The sequence below is a fragment of the Lonchura striata genome, chromosome 2 (assembly GCF_046129695.1).
Source record: "Lonchura striata isolate bLonStr1 chromosome 2, bLonStr1.mat, whole genome shotgun sequence".
Classification (NCBI taxonomy): domain Eukaryota; kingdom Metazoa; phylum Chordata; class Aves; order Passeriformes; family Estrildidae; genus Lonchura; species Lonchura striata.
The window spans coordinates 39,569,025-39,590,184 of record NC_134604.1 but is presented as its reverse complement, the minus strand read 5'-3'; the positions used below and the strand labels follow the sequence as shown (position 1 = coordinate 39,590,184).

The 21,160-nt window shown below is 47.5% G+C and overlaps 1 protein-coding gene across 1 annotated transcript in view; it reads right to left on the bottom strand.

The window, feature by feature from the left end:
• Positions 1-19,821, bottom strand: part of AMOTL1 (angiomotin like 1) — a 55,241-nt gene extending 35,420 nt beyond the window's left edge. The window contains exons 1-3 of the mRNA XM_021544968.3: positions 19,746-19,821; positions 8,673-8,819; positions 5,940-6,825 (exon numbers count right to left, since the gene is read on the bottom strand). Coding sequence (XP_021400643.2) covers positions 5,940-6,825; positions 8,673-8,819; positions 19,746-19,788 — 1,076 coding nt within the window. The 5' untranslated portion in view covers positions 19,789-19,821. The remainder of the gene's footprint in view (positions 1-5,939; positions 6,826-8,672; positions 8,820-19,745) is intronic.
• Positions 19,822-21,160: the final 1,339 nt, after the last annotated feature.

Here is a 21,160-nt window from a genome sequence, read left to right as displayed (position 1 = left end):
GAGTCAGGGATGAGAATAAGGTGTTTCTGGGGTGCAGCTCTTTGAAGTTGCCTTAGGCTTTTACCTCACAATGAGAGTAAAAAAGTGTGTGAAATGTGCTTATTCCTGCCCATTGACTGGGAGCCTTCAGTCTGGATACTAACCTCAGACCAGGTGTCTACCTGATTTCATTATGATTTCTGCAGTCATGAAGCAGACTTCAAACACTACCTTGTCTCACTGTGAATAACATGGAATAAACAGTATTATGACCATGCAGGGAAAAAAACAGGATGCTAGCAATGTCAGCAAGCCCAATCTGATGGTCATGGTGCAAGGAAACACAATTATAGATCCATCACTAAATGGTAATACGGAAAGAAATGGGAGAACATTTGTCAAAGCCCAGACATGGCCCTCATGGCATTTTCTGTCTTACGGAATCAGCAATAGTTGCAGCACCTTGTAAACTCAAGTATTTGTTTCAAAAAACATTCTGCAGACTTGGACTCACATCACTTGAATTTACTATTTTGTTGGTGACATTTGATAGCTCTGAAAAGATTTGGCCCAGCTTCTTTGGCAGGATTATGTGAAGATTCTGCAGGGAAAAATGATAATCTAAAAAGACATATGCTGTATCAAACATATCCTCAATAATTAAGAGAGGGACAGGATATTTTATTTCCTCACAGAGATCCACACTCAGAATAGATTCTCAGCCTAAGGAAAAGGTGCCTTCCTGAACCTCTGCACTTCTAGAGGAACCAGCTGGGATAATAACAGAGAAGGGTAAGGAGAAATGACAAGGCATCACCCAAGCTGTGGAAACAGCTTCATTTCACTTTCATTTATTTTAATGTAAGGCATATTAGACCAGAAGGAAAGGATACAAAGCAAAGCTCTTCTGCAGGGCTGCCAGCATTCACGTCAGATGGAAGTGTAGCCTCCAACCCACGCTCATGCTTGGGCTATCCTTGCACAGAAAAGCCAAGACAAGTCAGTTTGGGTGTAACATCCTTCAGCTTGTCCGTAGTGCCAGCAAACCCGCCTGCCTGGGCTGTCTCAGGGAAGAAAACAAGCTCCTTGTGTCCTGTCAGCAGCCACAGACATGGCTGCATCAGTAGCTATCAACAGGTTGTCTGCAAACAGCAGTAATATGTGTGGGGGAATAAATACACAAATACTGGAGAAGCAGCAGACTATTTCGGCAATTAATTATAGACTTCTACATCCTGGCAGGGTGGAATTTTATGAGGCACATAAAAAATGGGATGTCTTTAAAAACAGCCCAGATTTATTCTTTTCATTGATTCTGCATGCTGACTTTGAAAACGTATGGATTAAATTAGAATTAAAAGGTGCCTGCATTATTGCCTTCTGATTGTACCACAAATTAACTCCCCTCAGTAAGAAGCAGAGTTTCCAGTTCAAGGCTTCATTTGCATTATACATGTTTTTAATTAATAGTGCAGATAAAGAAATCATTCTGAATAAAAGACACCAGGATCTGACAAGAGCCACTGGGATCAGTGAAGAGGATTCATTGCACCAAGTGATCTGTATCACAGTTTAAGCATGACAGAGATAAAATATCAACTTGAGTTGGTCCAGGTTCATCCTTCCAGGAATAAATACAGCAAGCTCAAGGGTGGAAAATACTATCCTGGACTGTGACAATCCTCACACAACTGACTCAATAACGAGCTGTGTGGGGAGATCCAGGGTGCCAACTGCAAGTGTTAATGAGCTACATAAACAAGGAACACTGAGTCAAATCAGAGGTGTTACTACACCTGATTAGCCTCTGGTCCAGCTGGTACTGAACCAGTGTTCAAACTGACTTTCCACAGTGGAAAAAAGGGATTTTGACAACAGTGAAGTAAGTACAGGGCTCCAGGCTCCATCTGTTAAATGTATTAAAGAACTGATAGCACAGGTCTTTCCACTGTATTTGACAAAGATTTTGCAAAATCCCTGGTAACTAGAAAATATAGGCTGAAACTAAAATTGAGATTTTTGCCAGAGATGACAATTAGCTAGTGGAATAAGGCTATAAAATCCATGATGGATTCTCCAGATGGAGACTGTTATACTCACCAGAACTGAATGTTTCACAAACTGGAATTAATTCACGCATTATGCAAAAAAACTAAATTATATTAGTTCCAAGCCCTTTTACCTAACAAGCTGTGACTTTCTGAACCTGCACCTAAGGAAAGTTAGCAAAGATACCATTCAAGAATGGCTGCAACATCTAGGAAAGGAAATGTTTTCTAAAGATTGTTATACTTGGCCAACTTAAAGCATTCAGAAGTTGTGAGTCAGGGCCCCAGACATAAAGCAACTGGCTTAAAAATACTGACATTTTAGAAGGAAAAAATACTCGTTCATTTTTATTTGCCTTCTAGTTGTTTTGTCCTTTAAGCTTCAAGGTTCAAGCTCTGCTCTGCAACTGTGATGTCCATAAAACAGAAGTCACTAAATCTAATTTATATAAATGCTGAGACTACCCCTACATCACATTACTCTAGGATTTCTTCAGTACAACACCAATTAATTATCTTGAAATTTACAATAAATTTCAAGATTTCACTCCAATGATTATAAAGGCAATGTTTCCTTTAAAACCAGTCATGTGCAAAACAAAAAGTCAAACCAAAAAAGGAAACTAAGCAGCAGCTACAGTTATTCGATTATCCTTCAACAGCTCCCAGCCAGCATTGGTCCATTTCCAGCCACATTTCCCTTGTCAAAGAAGGACTGTAGGGAAGTGGGGGTTCAGTGACCCTTTAAGTCCTTTCCATCCCTGGAATCTGAGAGTGCATTTTCTGGATTGATGCACTCTGTTTTTCTCCTCTTTTCTGGAACACAGAACACTCTCACATGGTCCCCGTCCAGAGGATGTCAGGATGGATGGGATGTGGAACTGATATGACCATGACAGAGGGAAGGAGATGCTGGGGTATATGAGAGTCCCATAAGACCAGGAGCAAAGTTCTGTTTCCAACAGCTGCTTTCCCAGACACTCCTGATGAGATGAGAGGGAAATTCCTTACCTCACTTGTTCCTCTAACAGAAAAACCAGCCTCTCCAAACCCTACCCATCCCAGTCAGATGCCTGTCAGTGAGCATCCCCAGAGCCCAAGTAAGGAGAGAAGCAGTGAGCAAGTGCAGAGATCACAGGAAAGTTTATTCTTGGGAGCAATCCAGGAGTGTAACACAGTGCTCCACCTGCACCCAACTCCTCCAGCAGGGCTCAGACAGTGACTGCTGCCCAGGCAAATCCTCTAGTAAAGACAGGGCTGACATCCCTGAAATGCATTTATCCTCTCCAAAGATTGAAATATTTGGAGCAGAGACCACTTTATGAAATTGCATTTTAACCATCCCAGATGTGGGCAAGTCCATCCTGTCATGCAGCCCAAGATGCATGCAAGGATGCACTGGAGCACAGCTGCTGCAGATAGAGAAATGACAAGCGATGAATAAGCACACAGGGACTACAGTTACCTCCTAAATGCTTTTGTCAACCAAATCTTCCTGGGTGACAGGACCATACAGGACCTGGGACCAGTTATAAACTGGGATAAGCACAGAATAAACTAGGTGAGTTTATTTCTGGTTTTTAGTGACAGCAGTTCAAAATAGTTGAGAAAAAGCCCCAGTAATAAATATTTCAGTTTACCAAAGGGAAGTGAAAGGTTGGCATCCCTGTGTTAAAAAATATAGAGAAGCCCGAGATGAGGATGAAAACCATCACTTTGCTGAGACCCAGAGGCCCACTGTCTAACATCTGAACACAGCCAAATGTTCCCCCACTCACTAACAAGAAACCTCCCCAAAATCCAGGCAGTCATGAAGCCAAGAAGAACCTGAAAATGATCACCTGTACAGCAGGATCCAGAAGTATCTTAAATGATGCTCAAGAGATACCATACATCCTAAAGCAAACCCAGCTTTGGTGAAACAAGCCCTGCCAAGCCAACCCCCTAACCTACATATGGACAAGCTATGTACAGCCAGTGGGGATATATGCAGACTGAGAAGTAATAAGGCCCTTGCTGAGTTACAAGAAAGATACCACTGAAGATTTTTTTAGTAAGTGTGCAAAACTTGGCAGCCCTGCTCTGTCACAATGCCAGTCCTGAGCTGCACTGCATATCCCTCCCTGTGGTGCCCACATACCTGACAGGAGGGACATTTCTCCAGCACCATGCAAAGAAAACACACAGGGGTAGCAGACATCTCCCCTGTCACCCTGTTCTTTTAAAAGTTTTAAAGTTCTTTTAAAGTTTTCTATGCCTTCTGATGTTTACATATTTCTACTAGAGCTTCTCACGCACTGTTCATGTAAATAATGATTGTTTTACATTCTTCTTTGTAGGAGAAGAAAATTGATAGACTACTGGTTTAACCAGTGTGGTTGGAGAGGTAGCAATTTCATCCTCCAATCCACTGTCACTTTTAGAATTCTATATATTGCAAGGTCAGAAATAAAAGTTCCTTCCTTCTGTTCTTTATATTTTAGAATGAGCGCATGAGTTATTTTGTGTCATAGTGCGACATCCCCTGCTGTGTGATTTGGGGGTAAAGGATGCTGCCTTGCCAGGAACGAGCAGTGACCACCATCAGGAGCCAGTGGATCTCTCCCCACAGCTGATGGGGTGATCCAGCCTTTGCTAAGACTGGCATGGAAATCTGCCTGAATCGAGGTTTCTCAGCATTGACCTTGCTGATCAGGAAACTGGGAAAAGCTCTGGAAGTGGTCCCAAAGAGTCTTTAATTTGACCCCACTGACATTCCCAGTTAGCTGAAGCAGTGCATGCAGCACCCAGACTTGCACAGACTCAGAAAACTCTGTGGCTATTGAACCAGCATTTTCCAAGAGTGTTAAAAATACTCAAACCAGTTCTTTTTCTGTGGGGATGAATCTGATTGGTGCTGGAGATGTTTGTTAGCACCACAAACAACGCTAGGAAAGAATGGCCCTAGTTGCCCTCACATCCACTCTTTGAATGAACAGGCATTTTTTCTGAGGTCCTAAAAATACCATCTTGCTCTGAAAAAATTGCATAAACTCCGCACAATGGCCATACACATATCTGTAGAAAGACTCAGTGCAGGCCTACTGCTTGTCAAAGCCATTTTGCCCCTGTCACTGAAGCTACACTTTGAGTTTCTACCTGTCTTTAACACAAAACCCTTTAACACAAAACATCTTTTCTGCAAACATGGAGGAGCAGAGCATTCCCTCCTTCATTTCATGCCTTACACATTTTGGACAGAAAGAGCCACCTTTTCTTTGTGCCTGTGCTGTGGTAAAATAACTGTGTGCAACTTGAAGTGATGCCAACAAAATCTTTGGGGATTCTGGGATCAGTAAAGACCAAGTGAGGCAGCTTGTAACATGGAAACTGCTCACATTCACACCAAACAACTTTAGACTTCCAAACCCAACAAAATAACTAAGAGGTCAAAGATACAGGGATGAGACAGACAAACACTCACATTTAGGTACAGCAAGGAAAAGGAGCCCTTAACACACCACTTCATCTCTGAAGACAGGACCTGCACCACTCGCAGGGATCAGCACACAGCCAGCAAACACTGGATTATTTTTAATGCGCTTGGAATAAACCTGTGCTCACAGGGAGGCCTGGCATGAGGGGCCCAGTACCATGAAAGCCCCACATGAGCTCTGTGGGAAGGCTGAAGCAGCACATAAGTGGACTATCAGCTTTACAGAGTCCTCTGGGAGATGCAGGTCCCTCCACCCGCCAGGCGTGCCATCCCTTTACAGCATGGTATGTCCCCACTGCAGGCTGTGACGTCCCCACCGTGTGCGTGGAGCTACAGCTCACTCTGGCCGTGTCCACACGGCCAAGCCCCCCAGACACCGGCTCCTCCGAGGCGGGCAGGAGCAGGGGACCCTGCAGAGCCACCCCGCTGGCCATTACCTGCTGAGCCCGTACTCGGGGGGCGGCTGGTAGCGGACGAGGGCCAGCTCTGCCCGGGCGGGCTGGGGGGCGGCGTAGGCGGCCTTGAGGACATCTTGTGATGACTGGTCGCCGTAGAAGAGCCCGTGCTCCTGCGCCTTGCCGCCTGGGGCTGCCGCCTTGCCTTTGTAGGGGTACTCGGGAGGCGGGCCCCGTGGGTCCGTGGCCTTGCTGGGTTGTGGGGCTGCCTTGAAACCCTTCCCACCCCCTGGGGCTGGGGGGTGCTGCTTGGCCCCGTTCCTCTCCAGCGAGAGCTGCATGATCCTCTCGCTCAGCGAGCGGACGTGGCCCTGCTTCAGCTCCTTCAGCGCCTCATCCTTATGCGCCTGCCCGCTGTTGGCCCGGTTCACCGTCGGCCTCCCCTCTGTCCTGGACTTTTGGCTGGAGGAGCCGTAAAAACCCGGTGTGGCGGCGGTGGCTGGTGCTGCGGGCTGGCCACGGAAAAACTGAGACTGGGCCTTGGCCTCCTCGTAGGTGGGGAGCTCCTCGGTGCCGTGCGGGGGCTGCGGGGCCCGAGGCTGCTTCTCCATGGCAGCACCGTCCCCCTGGTGCTCCTGCCCCTGTGGTTCCTGCCGCCCTGACGGCTGGACCATTGGCAGGTCTTCGGGAGCGAGGTTTTCTGCGGAAGAGAGAGTGCTGGCAGTGCTGTTGGAGGGGCCGGCGCTGCCCGTCGCCTGGTGCTGGATGGCCAGCAGGTTCATGTTCTCGCTGGGGCTGCCATACCTCAGCCGCTCCTGGATCAGGCGCTGCAGGACGGTGCCGGCTGCCACCTCCTCCGCCCCTCGCATCTCCGCCTCTGGCACACGGCGGAAGCTGGGCGGGCGCAGGGTGCAGAGGGTCTCTTCGGCTGGGCAAGGAGAGAAAGGTGGCCATTAGCTCTGCTGTCCAGGAGGTCTAATTCCCCCTGCTGTTTCTTCCCTTCCTGCATCCCACAGTGGTGACCCCATGCCCAGGATGCACCACATGGGCAGCATCCTGCAGGATTCCCCTCGAAACACAGGGGACGTGGCTGGAAGCCAACAAAGGAGGCAGAGCATTGCCCCCTGCTCTTCCTCCACCCCTAATTCTGTTTGGCAGTAACCCCCAGGAACACATTCCAGTCCCCTCCTTGGCCTTCCCCTCCATAATATTCCACATGTCCAGTGCCCACAGCTCTGAATCTCCCTCTAAGTCAACAAGGGACATTCCATGTCACAGGGAAATTTGGTATTTTCTAACTGGGATGGGATGGGATGGGATGGGATGGGATGGGATGGGATGGGATGGGATGGGATGGGATGGGATGGGATGGGATGGGATGGGATGGGAGCCTACAATGGTTATCTCATCCCACTGCTTGGCCAGTTCAAAGCTCAGAAAAAAATTAAAGCATTTTATTAAGGGCTTTGTCCAAATGCCTTTTTAAACACTGGCTTTGGGCATTGACCACCTCTCTAGGAAGCCTGTTCCGGTGTTTGACCTCTCCCCGGAGATGGCTTGCACAACTTACAGAGGCAGCCTGCATGGCAATACAAACTTGTTGTATTTTTGATGGCCAAAGGTGTTAAATGTACTGTGTGCCATGACAAAAAAAAATATAAAATGTGTCACAGAAAACCTGTGAAATGGAACTGTGAAAATGAAACGATCCTAAAGGTCTGAGAATAATCTGTGCTCCGGCATCTTCCTCTAAAACTGCAATTTCCCTTCTGGCTGAAAACAGTATTTCTAAGGGAATCAATACTAACTGTGGTAATTTTGTTGGGTCAACACAAGGAAGGTGTTATGGTTATAGATGTAATGCCAGCATGTAAAAAAATAGCACAGACAGATTAGCTACACAACCCTAACACAGGCTGCTGAAGTCATTCAGAGTCAATGGCACCATGTTTGCATTACATATGCAGTGGAGCTTGCCTGGAACTAAGCATCTAGAAGCATTTGGACAAAGCTCTCAGACACATGGTGTGATTCTTGGGGTGTCTGGCATAGGGCTACGAGTTGGATTTGATGATCCCAATTGGTCCCTTTCAACTCAGCATATTCCATGATTTAACCACAGCTGAGACCTCTGGAATCCCTCCCTCCTGGAGGCCCCCTTGCACCCCAAAAGTGCTGTAAGATGTCTATCTGAACACTGTCTGAGCTCAGAGGAATGTTCCTGAAAGACTCCAGTGCAGACGAAAGTGCGAAGAGTCTTCCAATGACCCTAGGCAAGAAGGAGGTGCTTTCTGCAGTTTGGTTTCTTCAGGTCACTCTTGGCAACTTTCTCTCTCCTGCTTCTCAATTCTCAGAGGAGTTTGTCAGGACTTCCACTTCTGTGCTAGTCATGTTATCATCCTTGTATCTGAAAGGTGTACTTTAAATTGCCTATTATTGAAGTCCAGAAGGATTGACCACAGTGAGCTTTCCACAGTACCTATGGTTGTGTTCCATCAGCAAAAGAGCCATGGAAATTGGTCCAGCTGTGCAGTGAAAAGCAACCATGTCCTGAAGGACAAGTGGAAATAATATACCCTCCACAAATACAGGTGACAAGTGAGGGTGGGGTCACAATACACAAGTCAAAGGTAATTTTGACTCTACAAAGAATGAGAAGCTGGCCTTCAACTCTCTAAATATTACTTGTAAATGGTTTGATTCTCAATTTATATTTTGGGAAAAACATGGAAGTAAATGCAGTGGGCTCATACAGAAGTGTGGCCATGCACTTACCAGCTTTTTCTTTGGCACTGATCACGTCAGCCGTTAGTGGGGACACTTCATGCCTGCCAGCAAACAACTGGTGATCCTGGTAGAGAAAGCCAGAGTCTTCCAGTACCTGGACTGGGCTGGTAGGCTTGTAACAAACAGATGTGGAGCCTGTAAGAAAGAACAGAATGCCAGTAAAGAAACCGCATGAATGACAAAATGTGAAGCCATGATTTATGACAGTAGTCCAAAAAAATTTCTTGAGCATGGCTAGGTGCTGAGAAGCCCTTCTGAGCCCAATGAGCAAACCATCTCTTCAGCCTGCACTTCCCAAATGACACATCAGCTCTGAGGAACAAGAGGCAAAACACCAAGTCACCAGTGCTGTTTCATGCACTGACCCAGCCTGGCCTACAAGCTCCTCAGTCCAGGTACAGAGAAAGGTTTTTAAGAGCTAACAGTGAAAAGTCACAAGCTCACAAATCAAGGCATAGCTCCAGGATATGAAATCAACAGAGCCATCATAAAACTGAACAAGGGAGTGAGTAAAAAGAAGGAAAGGTGAGGACATGGCCACACATTAAATAGGACTATAGTCTGGGAAAGGTCTTACCACAAAATCTGCTCATGAGTAATAGCTTAGCAATACAGAAAATTGCTGAGACATAAAATACAACCAGTGCTATCAAGGGAGAGAGTTTATAAATCCATTTTGTCCAGATGTTCTTAATACGGTAAGGAGCAGACATAGTTGGAGGACCATGGGAATTTGTCCTGCAGACCAACTGCACGGGAGCTGCATGTCCCAGCCCCAGCATCCCACAGACACAGATGGCTGGACTGCACTGGTTTTGGCCAGGACAGAGTTAATTTTCTTCTCAGTAGCTAGTGTGGGGCTATGTTTTTGATTTGTGCTGGAAACGTTGTTGATAACACAGGGATGTTTTAGTCTCTGCTGAGCAGCACTTAGACAGCGTTAGGGCCTTTTCTGCCTGCAACTTGGCAAACAACAAGGCTCATCCTAAATCTGTTCTCAAGGGCGCTTGTTTTAACAAACTGATACAGAACGCACCACAGCAGTGTTAAGCCAGGAATGACATTGGCTTGACCCTATATTTCAAGCTACAAATTACATTGGAATAATCCTACAATTCAAGAAAGACTGTACAGGATCCAAAGGAGGGCTGCAAAAATCATCAGTGGGCTGTAGAACCTGTTCTGAGAGGAAAGGCTGAAGGAGTTAGGTCCTTTCTCACCAGAGAAGAGGAGGCTGTGAGGGAGCTCTCATTACAGTCTAGCAGCATTTAAATGGAGGCTACAGAGAGGAAAGAGGCTCTCTTTTCACAAGGAGCTACAGTGAGAAGGGACAGCAAGCACAAGTAGCACTAAGAGATGTTTTATCTTGACAGAAGGATGAAACCTTTTACATGAAAACAATCACTCACTGAACAACCTCCCCAGGGATGTGGCAGACTCCCCATCACTGGAGGTTTTCAGTATGCAATTAGACACTGTCCTAGAAAATCTCATCTAAATTGTCTCCTTCCCTCAAAAGGTTAGACCAGGTGATCTGTGAGGTCACTTCCAACCTGGTCTGTTCTACTCTTTTGTGATTTCTCATTTTTCTGAGAACTTACTCATTTTGTAAAGAGAGGCTCCTTGAGGTTCAACCCTTGGAAATAAGCATCTCCTGGCTGCAAGTACCCTGGCACAACAGGCACACAGCAGGCTCACTCTCCACTCACCCCACTGGTTTTAGGCTAAGGGAATGGTCATCAACCTCTAGCACCAGCCACTGCCAAGGACTTGCTCGAGCAGGAGGCAGAGTACTCAAAGTGGCACCAGTGATGCATCTGGCCATCCCTGTGGGGCAGGAAGCCCACAGGCACAGGGATCCTCAGCACACCGCTCTGCAGGAAAAACAGTCATCCACAAATGACCTGGATTTATTAATCCTGACTGCTTGGTTTGTGTTCAGCTAACTGCATGCTGCCTGCATATATTACACAGGTCATCACTAACCCCATGCAACCGCATGGAGCAAGGCAGCAGGGGGATGACAAGGGGGTAGCATCCAGCCTGTCATTTCTACAGGCATGCAGATACTATTTTCTTCTGTGCCAAGAGGAGAGGAAATAGGCATTTCTGCAAAATGTTAATGAATTCATCACTTTACCATTCATATTATGCATGAATGTGTGTGGCAGTTATCTATATTTAGAGAGCAAGAGAGAAAGATTGCTTGAGTAGGTCTTAGCCATATAAGTATGTGAAAACAAGCATAGGAGACTAGTCTGTAAATTGTGCTGATGCTGACACAGACCCAAGAAAAATCTCAAGTACACTAATTTCCAAAATTATTGGCCTATTCTGGTAGAGAATAGGATTAAAGACACTCTTCGTTGCTCTGACACACACACAGTCCTGCCCTGGAATTTGGAATCCTGTATGTAACCAGTGCATTTCAAACCCAAGCTTGTTTTAGGAATAAAAAGTATATTGAGGTGAAGCAAAGAAAACCTGCACACCCAAGGAAGAAGACAAGTAGCTTCAAGCACTACAGGCAACCTGGGCAGCCAGCACATACTGGCTTGGCCCCACCACTTACCAAAGAGAATTAAAAAAAAATTTGTTACTAAAATTATATCCTCACCTTCTGCATTTTGAGTCTATAGGCACCCTTTGGTAATGGTTTCAAATTTTACCACATGGAGAACAAAGACTTGTCTTTAACAGGAGCAGAAGCTCTCACCTAACCACTTGTCCCTGGTTGTCATGGCAGAGCAATATTCTACTAAAATCAGGATTGGCAAATGCCAGCATCTGCCAAACTGCTCAGCTTCTGATCTCTGTTTTATCACAGTCAAAATCATGTAGCCCCAGTCCAGGCAGAAAACTGCTGGACTGTGCTGTACCCCTGTTGATGTTTTATCATCATAAAATGATGTCATGATGTTTTATGATGTTAAAAATGATGTAACAATATTTTATGTTCGTTCACAGTAGGTTTTAATAAAATGTCAGCTGTAACTGACGCAGAAAACCAGTTTCTGTGTAACACAGAAAACAGTTGCCAATAGATCAGCACTTGGCACACAGCCACAATCCAGATCATGGGCAATAAGGCACCACTTGAAAGCTTAGTGGAACCTCACAAGCCATTTGGAGCAAGGCACAAACTTTACTTCTTTCTCCCCTTGCTGTCACTGGAGCCTTCCAAAACCCAGCTCCCCTCTCTGAAGGGAAAGGCTTTACTACATCCAGCTCTGACATGGTGCAAGGCACCCATCCAATGATCAGGCACATGTTCCTTTCCCAGACCTCCTCATTCCTCTACAATGCTCACCAGAAGAGCAATTTTCATCCCTATAACTGATTCCTAGCGCCAGAGCAGTGGTGCCCAGCAGCCAGGAATTAAGAAGCCAGTTGAGGGCAACCTAGGATGAAGATCATCACCCTGCCAGGGGTACATCCCTGGGGAATGGCTTTTTACCCATATCTAGCCCAAGCAAGCCACAAACCACAGCTGCTGCAGCTGCTGCCCCATGTTTTGTGACAGCCACTGCCAAGAAGAACTGACCTCATCATGCCTGTAGGTGCCTGTAGGCAGCTGCCAGCTGTGCTGTGCCCTCTGCTCTCCCCCTCCCAAGCCAGCCCCCTCAGCCCCAGAAAGCTAGCATGCAGCCCAGTCCACAGACATCATGTCTTCAAATGCCATGTATCTAGTGTCTCTTATAGCTATCTCTCTAAGACATGACCATATTTCTGGCCCAGTTCAGCCCTTGCTAAATTGGGTGGCTGCTCCAGGCCTTCATTTCTACATCTCTACCAACTCTCCTACATCTAGTGACCGCCTGACATCAATTCATTTGTTTTCCTTTACTTTTAGATAAACATGCATTCCACTGTACAGAAGCAGACATATTATCCTAGAGGTTACTGCACAGCAGTGCAATTCATTTGAAGATTCAGAACTATTCAAATGAATCAGTTGCTAAGATTAACATCAGACAGTCAGCCAGGACCCAGAGACAGTGGAGCAACACATAAATATTTTCTGTTTCTGATGTGGCTTCAGTCTGGTTTTGAAAAGGATCTAAAGCAAACCACATAGGAAGCTGTGACATGAGAAGAAAGCCATGTTTTTAAAGCAGTAACAGCATCCCCAAGAAACAAATTTACAAAAACAGTCAGAGAAGATGGTTATCTTACAGCCAAACTGTACTACTACTCTCGTCTTCAATAAAACACCAGAAGATGCCAGTTGTGAAAACACAGTTTGCTGCTATTTAGAGGCAACACCTCAAGGCAGAGGTGTTGAGGTAATGAGTTTCTGTATCACACCCACTGCCCACCCAGTTAACATAATGTGGCTGCCCACAGCACAGCCCATGCTGCTGGCACTTATGACGATTCTTCTACCACACAAAAGCCATCCAGCCAACCAAAACCACAGAGCTGACCTCCAAAAATTCCTCTTTCAATCTGTACCCTACTGACCAAGTGGTTCAAAAGAAACTGAGGTCTTTCAAATATGATCCTAAGCAATCATCTGAAATTAAAAAGTAAGTAAGGTAGCTTTACACTTTCCTATAAACTCTGCCACAGTATGTAAGGGAAGTCCAAAAAGACAAGAGAAAAAGTACATAATTTCCAAGCCCACATCTGTCCCTCTGTATCACAGCCATGCCAAAAAGGAGTATAAATACCTTATTTGACATTTAAAATATTTTCTCTGCCCTGCTGCTGCATAAAAATTTCAGATCAAAAAAGGAAGATAATTCTTTAAGGGAAATAACAAAAGGACACTAAAGCACTCCAAGGTCCCAGGGGCTGCACAAAGGCTATGCCATGAATTTCCCAATCAGTCCCTGCAGTGGGTCACAGGGACCCTCTGTTGAGGCTGAACACCTTCCATGTGCATCCTGGCTCATGAACTCTACTTCCTCTCCTAAGCATTGGCCCAATCATGAGAGCAGGGATTGCCATACCCCAGCCACACAGCCATGCCACTCTCCCAAAGCTGGGAGAAAGATCTGAGTTTCCTTCAGCACAGAAAAAAATAACTCACATACCTCGCTTCTTGGTTTAAGTATGAAAATTGGACTCCTAACAATGTCCCAAGGGATGTTTTTGGTACCTCCAACAGCGCTGGGATTCTTTTGCAGCCACAGCTCCGATGAGGTGCAGGGGCTCAGGCACCCACTGGTGATTGTTTTGCATCAGCAGCTCCCCAGTCAATGCACAAGTTTTCTAGGTCACTTGTGGGGTGGCTGACTCATCCTCACACCCCATAATTTTGCTTGTGAACCTCGCATCCACTGCCAGGGCTCCTGAGCCCTGTGAGGACTGAACAAGCACCACCAGTATTATTTTCACAGGAGAAGAGCAATATCTTGCAGGACAAACATCCAACACACATAATGCACACCAGATGTGGGTGAGCAGCACCTCTCATTTCCCACATGAAAGTAAAAGAAGCTGCACCCCTGTGCCTGGCAGGATTATCAGACTGAGCTACACCTCCGCAACTCACTGCTCTGGGGAAAGAGATCCTCATCCCAGTATCAGCTCCAGGATATACATTGTGCTATCCCCCTGCTCAAGAAGAGTTTCTAGAGTCACCCATCCTTGGGACTGTCATTTCACTCTCCAGGAAGTGAATTGTCCAAGTAAGCACGAGCAAGACTAACGGGAATAGGCAATGGAGTCAGCCAAACCCCGTCTCTCCCAAAGAATTGTGCTAATATGTCCAAATTTAACTGCCTACAAGGATGAACATTCTCCATGAAACTTCAGCCTCACATGCTTATTTTCATATATGCTTCCCTTCAGCAAAAACCAAAGCAGAGGAGAAAAAAACCTATGAGAGAAGCAAAGCAAATGTGCTTTGAAAGCAGCTCCCAAACCTGGCACGAGATCAGATGGATACAGGAGAGAGTGGAGCCAAGCCTGCCTCCCCGGGAGATCCCCTCGGATGCCCGCACTTCTCCACCTTCCCAATGGAAATCAGGTATGATGGTGTGTAGGGGCAAACAGTGCCCATCACCACTGTTTCATCTCAGGTGGCAACAGGTTTTATAGTGCTAGATAACATGCTGGTTTTTCCCCCCTCGACCCAGGCTCAGCCCAGAGGAGAGGCAGGATACAGGCAGAGTATTCTCATCACACCTCCAGGTGCCAAACATTACCTGGGCATTAACCTGATGGAGGAAGAGATGCATATTCCTTAGGCAGCTGTGCTAGGCTTTGCAAAAATATGTGCATTTTTAAGGTCTCTCTATATTATAAGCTACACATTTGCCTTCACAGCTATAATGCCAAGTCTACAAATACAGCCAGCCCAAATTTATTCAAAGAATTGAATCAATAATTGAAACTCCTGCTTTCATCAAAGTGCCAGTGGCACAATGACAACTCATGTCAGCATTGCTGCTCTGAGATGAAAGGATAAATATTATTCAGACCTGAAAGTAGGGGAAGAAACTCCAGTAAAAGTGGAATACAAAGGCTGACATGGAGCTCACGAGTGAGACAACACTTCTGCTATATTCACACCACTTGTCAGCCCAGTAACTGTCTGCAGACATTTTCACTACACAATAAATTCTGATTTCCAAGCAATAAAAAAACCTCAAGATAAAAATTCATCACATAAATTCTCAGGGAAAGAAAGCTTCTTCCACTGGGGGGAAAAAGCAAAATCATCAATCAGCTACAACATACAGACAAGACACTTGTAGAGCAGGAGTTTAAGCCATGATAAATTTTGCTGTACTTACTGCCTTTAAAAATGATCACGTTACAGAAAGCACTGGCATGATCCGTGTCACTCCGATATTTAAGCCGTTCCATTAATTAACCAGAAGTGAAATAGGATCTAGGTCTGTGGACCATTCAGTCTTAGTTCCTTGTTACTTCAGGCAACTATGTTACAAAATTCCCTTCTTGAAGTGAATAAACAGCATCCTGAAGAAGAGGAATTTTTTTCACCCCATTTGGAGGAGGTTTTGGGATCTCTCTTCCTCAGACACACAGAAATATTCCTCTTGGTTCCCACTCACAGTCATGGACATTGCTCTTTATCCATTTATGTTTTTTTTGCCAGTGGTGTCCTTTAGGTTAAATAGCTTTCTCCCTGAGTCATTCCCACAAGCTTGCAGTGTACAAAGGAGCCTGGGATAAGGACAGAACAAAAATAGTACAAAGGCTGTTCAGTACTCTCTAACTGAAAAGGCGGGCATTGAACTCTATCGTATGTATTTCTAGAGTTTTTCCATTTTTTTTTAACACAAGCAACAAACCATCCTAAGGATCCACTTCTTCACTTGATCTGTGTGAAAAACTGCTTGTTCTTCACTAAGATAACCCTACACTACGCACAGTCTTTGCACAATTCTTAAGTGTCATAACTTGAAGCAAAAAGAAATTAAACCTTCTTCCCACCAGAATATATGCTACAATTATGATCCTTCCATTATTAAAACATTACATGCAATTTGTATTCAGCCACCTATAAAATGCAGAAATTGAATATAGGTGTTATATGTAGAAGTGCTAACAAGATAATTGCCTGTAGTTCTTGCTCCCAGATGGCTCAGCTCAGATTTAGAACAGGGAAAATCACAGCAACAGCCACCAGTACAGAGCCATCATACCAAAGCCAGCCTCAAAATGGTGCTGGTCACAAGCAGAAGGACACATCCCAAGGAATGGGACATGTCGCTAGCAGGGACCACTCTCTGTCCATCCCAGGTAGCCATCAGAGGGAGGAATTTCACCAAAAACATTTAAAATCATTAAATTAAATTAAATTAACAATGTCATTATATTCCAGTCTGACACTTGATCACTGGAGTTACTGTTGTCTAAAGACATTTATATTTGTGTTAACCAACATGGTCAGAGCAGATAATCCCAAGTGCTACTCAATTATTTAACCCCATGCTACATGTCCTTGAGACATGCCATGGCCCTGCAGATCACCCCTCTCCTCGGCTGGTGCTGCCTTGACACGTGCTGGCTGCCACTGCCTGGTTTGCACAAAAAGTGACGTGCTACAGCTTCAAGGTGTGGGACAGACATGCATCAGGAAAACCACAGCCACACACCATGGTGGGACACATCTGACTTGGATAAGGCTACGGAGAGCCAGCAAATGCTGCAGGACCTCCTGCCACTAATGGGATACACCTTACTGTGTGGCCAAACTGCTCTCACATGCACCAATCAAAACCTGGAGCAGTTTCACTGGCTTCTACAGATTTACCTGAAATTTACACCCACAGTAGCATCTTACCTACTCAAAAAGCCACTAAAATGACCAAAAATGACATACATTTTTCCTAAATGCCACATTTCAACAGAAAAGTTGCCCTAAGAATTAATTTTTTTAGAGGTAATGTTGTTCTTGTTACTATTATTTTCTACTTCCATCTATTCCTACTTCTGCTCTGAGTGGAAGGCAGGCCATTCCATTTAAAAATTCAGGACATAAATGGGGACCAGATTACATCTACACCAAAGCTGCCAAAAAGCAATTGCTATATGAAACCAAAAATCCTCCTGGGATTTTTCTCAAATCCGCAAAATATTCCCGAGCACTAAACTTTCCACTGGGACTATTACATTAGCAGATAGTCTGTGTGTGAAAATCCAAGTATGCAGCTGTCCTCCTAATGGTTTCCAGGACCAGAAGGCTGCACAGGGCACACACTCCTGCCTTAGCACCAAATAACATTTACACCAGACCTGGCCTTTAAAGCGAGTTACGCGCCTATGAGTGAGAAAAAAAGGTACTGTGGACTCAGGCTTTCATTTCCTGAAGGAAAGGTGCAATGGTCAGCAGTAACATCTCCACATAATCCTGAAACACTCATGTGCACAGAGTCTGGTTGTGCCTGACCCTCCCCAGGCTGCTGCTGGGATCCCTTCCAACCCCTTAGGTGTGTCTTTGCTGGAGAAACGCAAAGCCTTTGGCTCTGTGCTGGCGTTTCCTCACAGAGGAGCTCTTGCAAGGAGCACCAGAGCTGTATCCGTGCATCCATCCCTCCATCCAGGGACTAATGTGCAGAGACTTGGTCCAGATCACCGTGGGAGGCCAGGATTTGGAAACTGCCCTCACCCTGTCACCAATCCTGCAGACATCTGGGCTTAGGAGAGGCCAGACGTGCCTCTATGGATTGAAGCTGCCCTCCTCCAGCAGCTGAGCGCCTTCCAAAAGAAGAGGGAAAGTAAAGTTTCCCCTGCCAAATGTTGACAGAGGGAAAACGGGGGGCAACGAACATCAGGACAGATGAGAATGGACATGCAGGTGATTGGGGGGTCCCAGTGGCCCCCACACAGCCTGGGGAAACTGAGAAGCCCAACCCCAGCAACACTGTGGGGCACATACCTCCCCTGTTTAACAACCTAAAACCAGCCTCCCCAAATTCATCCCCTCACACCACTGCTCTAGTCATGGCTGGGGATGAGGAAGGCTGGGCAGGACATTGACCCTCCATGGAGGGCCATGCCATGCACCCAGCACAGCCCCAGAGAGGGCTCTACTATGGGCTCTTGCCAATCCAATATTCCCTGCCCCCACCACTTGGACATTTCTTGATAATGTATTTGTAGAACCCTTGGAAATGCTTTTCTGGCCATTAGAAATGACTATGTATATATACACACATATATGTTGTTGTTGTTTGTATAAAAGTAAATATATACACATGGTCTATATTTTATTTATATACAATATATGCAGACATATATGTCTATATATATATGTAAAAATATAAAAATACAGAAACATACATCTAAATATATTTAGATATATATTTAATATCTATATATAAACTATATACATGCACACCTGTTAGCAGGAATGGCGCTGCCAGATAGCTGTGCTCAGGAAAATTCATAGGACTCATGTTCACTGCCACCATTCTTTCAGGAAGCTTTTAGGCTTATTTCTATACATAAAAAGGCATAACCCAAACTCAGTGGATGCACAAAAAGGGTCTTGCAGACTCTCAGTCACCAGATCCTCGTCTCTTACAGCAGCTGCCCACAGCTCCTGGGATGCTCTCACAGCACCAGGAAAGAAAAAAAAAAACCTCTTTCCATCGAAAGAGGAAAAAGCCCAAGCAGCGACCTTCCTGTACTTAAAGCTATGAATCATAAAACCTGGCAGGAGGATTCGGGTTAAATTCACGTCGTGGTTTTTTGGGTTTTTTTTTTTTCCTTTCAATGCTGACTTTTTTTTTTTTTTTTTTAACCGGAGTTTATCTTTGTTCCCTGCATAGGTAGTAAGGTTAAATACAAAAAAAGTTCCCTCTCGCCATCCCCCTATAACAACACCGTGAGAAAGCGCTCTCCCGGCGTGGGAGGCCCCTGCTGCGTGTCCCCTGCGGCCGGCGCTGCCGCCCGCTGCACCCGCGGGACGGGACGGGACGGGACGGGGCCGGTGTCCCGGTGGGCGCTGCGGGGCCGCTCCGAGTGACCGCCCGGCGCTGGGGACCCGCGGGGACGCTGCGATCGCTGCTGCGGAAACGGGAAACACTCCCCGCGCTCCCGGCCGGCGCTTCGCTCCTCCCGGGAGCGCCGGGGCGGCGGACCCCCGGCGCGTTCCTCCCGCAGAATATACTGCAGACACCCCGCTCCGACTGTTCCGGGGCTCGCCCCGCGCCGCTCTGCCTTCCCGGAGCGGGGAAGATTCCCGGGGAGGACTCCGGGAGCGGAGGAGCGGGAGCAGCGGCGGCCGCCGGGCCGGCGGCTCGGGTCTACCGGAGCGTCGGGCCGGCTTAGCACGGACGCGGCCCCGCTCCCGCACCCACGCAGCCCGGGGAGCAGCGGGTGCGCTGGGTCCGGCAGCCGGCGGAAGGCTGCTCAGGCCTTCCCGCATCCTCCCGGGAGGGCGGCGGGCACGGCAGCACTCACGGGTGGGCACGAGAAGCGCCATCCCGCCGCGGCACCCACGCACAGCGCGGCGCGCTCCCCGGCACACACGTGCGCCCGCACCCCCACGCACAGACACACGTGTGCGCGAACATGTACGCACGGACACGCAGCCGTGCGGGGACACCCGGACACCGGCTCCTTCCCCGCCATTACCTCCGGCTCCGCGCCCCGCCGTCCCCGGCAGCACCGCTGCCATCCGCGCCGCTCCCCGCCGCCGCCGGGCGCGCTCCGCCGGCCGCCGCGGGCCGGGCCGGGCCGGGCGGGGCCGCCGGGGGCGGGGGCAGCCGACGGGGCGGGCCCGGGGGCGGTCCGGCACCTCCCGGCGCGGGGCGGCCGCTGCCCGCCCCTCCCGCCCCTCCTGTCGGGGATGTGGGGGAGGCAGGGTCGGGGGAGCTTCGCGCCCCAGGTTGGAGACTCGCGGCCCCACCCGGAGCCAATGGAGGCACCTGGGTACGCCCGGGGGGAGCCTGTGTGGCACCACGGCTGCCCCGCCTTGTGTCTGGGGATGCCCGGGATCTAAATCCCGACCTAGAGACCGCCACAGACTCCCTGGTCCCTTGCGGGACAAGTGGTGAAGGTTACGCCGAGTCCGAAGCCCGTGAATTAACCCTGGGCATCCTCCTTGTCTCCCAGACCTCTAGCTTCTCCCTGTCCATGGAGGAGTGGATGGCTGTTCGGGGATTGACTGGGAATACCATTTCATTCCTAAACTCACCGCCCCATTCCTGAGCTCAGCCCCTTGCCCTGCTGCCCACCTGCTCCACCAGATGTCTTTGTGGTTTGGCACACCAGCTGCACGGGATGAGCATTCATTAGGGCTGGAGTGACCCACCGCTCCATCTCCCCAGACCACTCCAGCCCTGCTGCCAACGGTTTTGACAGAGGGTACATGGCAGAAGAGCTCCCCTGATGTTTGCACAGCACTTCATTCCCATCCCTGCAGCCATGTGGGCAAAGACTGGGTTGTGCAGTCCCAACACACCCTATTCCCAGCACTGCCCCGTAGGGTAGGCGTCTTTTGGGATAAGTGGCACTGCCAGGATACTGCTTGTGTTTCCCCATCTCAGTGCTTCAACCTCTTTCAGTCCAGAAAGTTGCCCAGTGATGCCTGGACTGTCCATTGTATTTGTACTTCTTTCTTCTAGGGACTGATGGTGGCTTCTTCCTCCTCAATACTGTGCCAAATAGATAAAGACAGGTAGGAAGAAATGCAGCAACAGGCTGAAGAAACCATTCACTGTGCTCACAGCCCCATAAAGGCTCACAGCAAGAGAGGACCTGACCCAGTGCCATGGCCACAGGACTGGATGGATGCAGAGAAGACTCCCAGCAGCTCCAGGCACTGGGAGAGTGCTGTGGTTCACAGCAGTCTAAGGCATCGCAATTTTTGCATCACAAAATCCAGCTTTGCTCAGAGTTTGGGTTTTGCTCAGAGGGAAGCTATAGGATATGGGAACATGCAAAGAAGGAAAAAATATTCAGTGGTGAAATCAGGTTCCTCGGTTCCTGCATCTGAGCATCTCCTATGACAGAAGTTACCCCAGAACAATATTTGCCATGTGAGATGG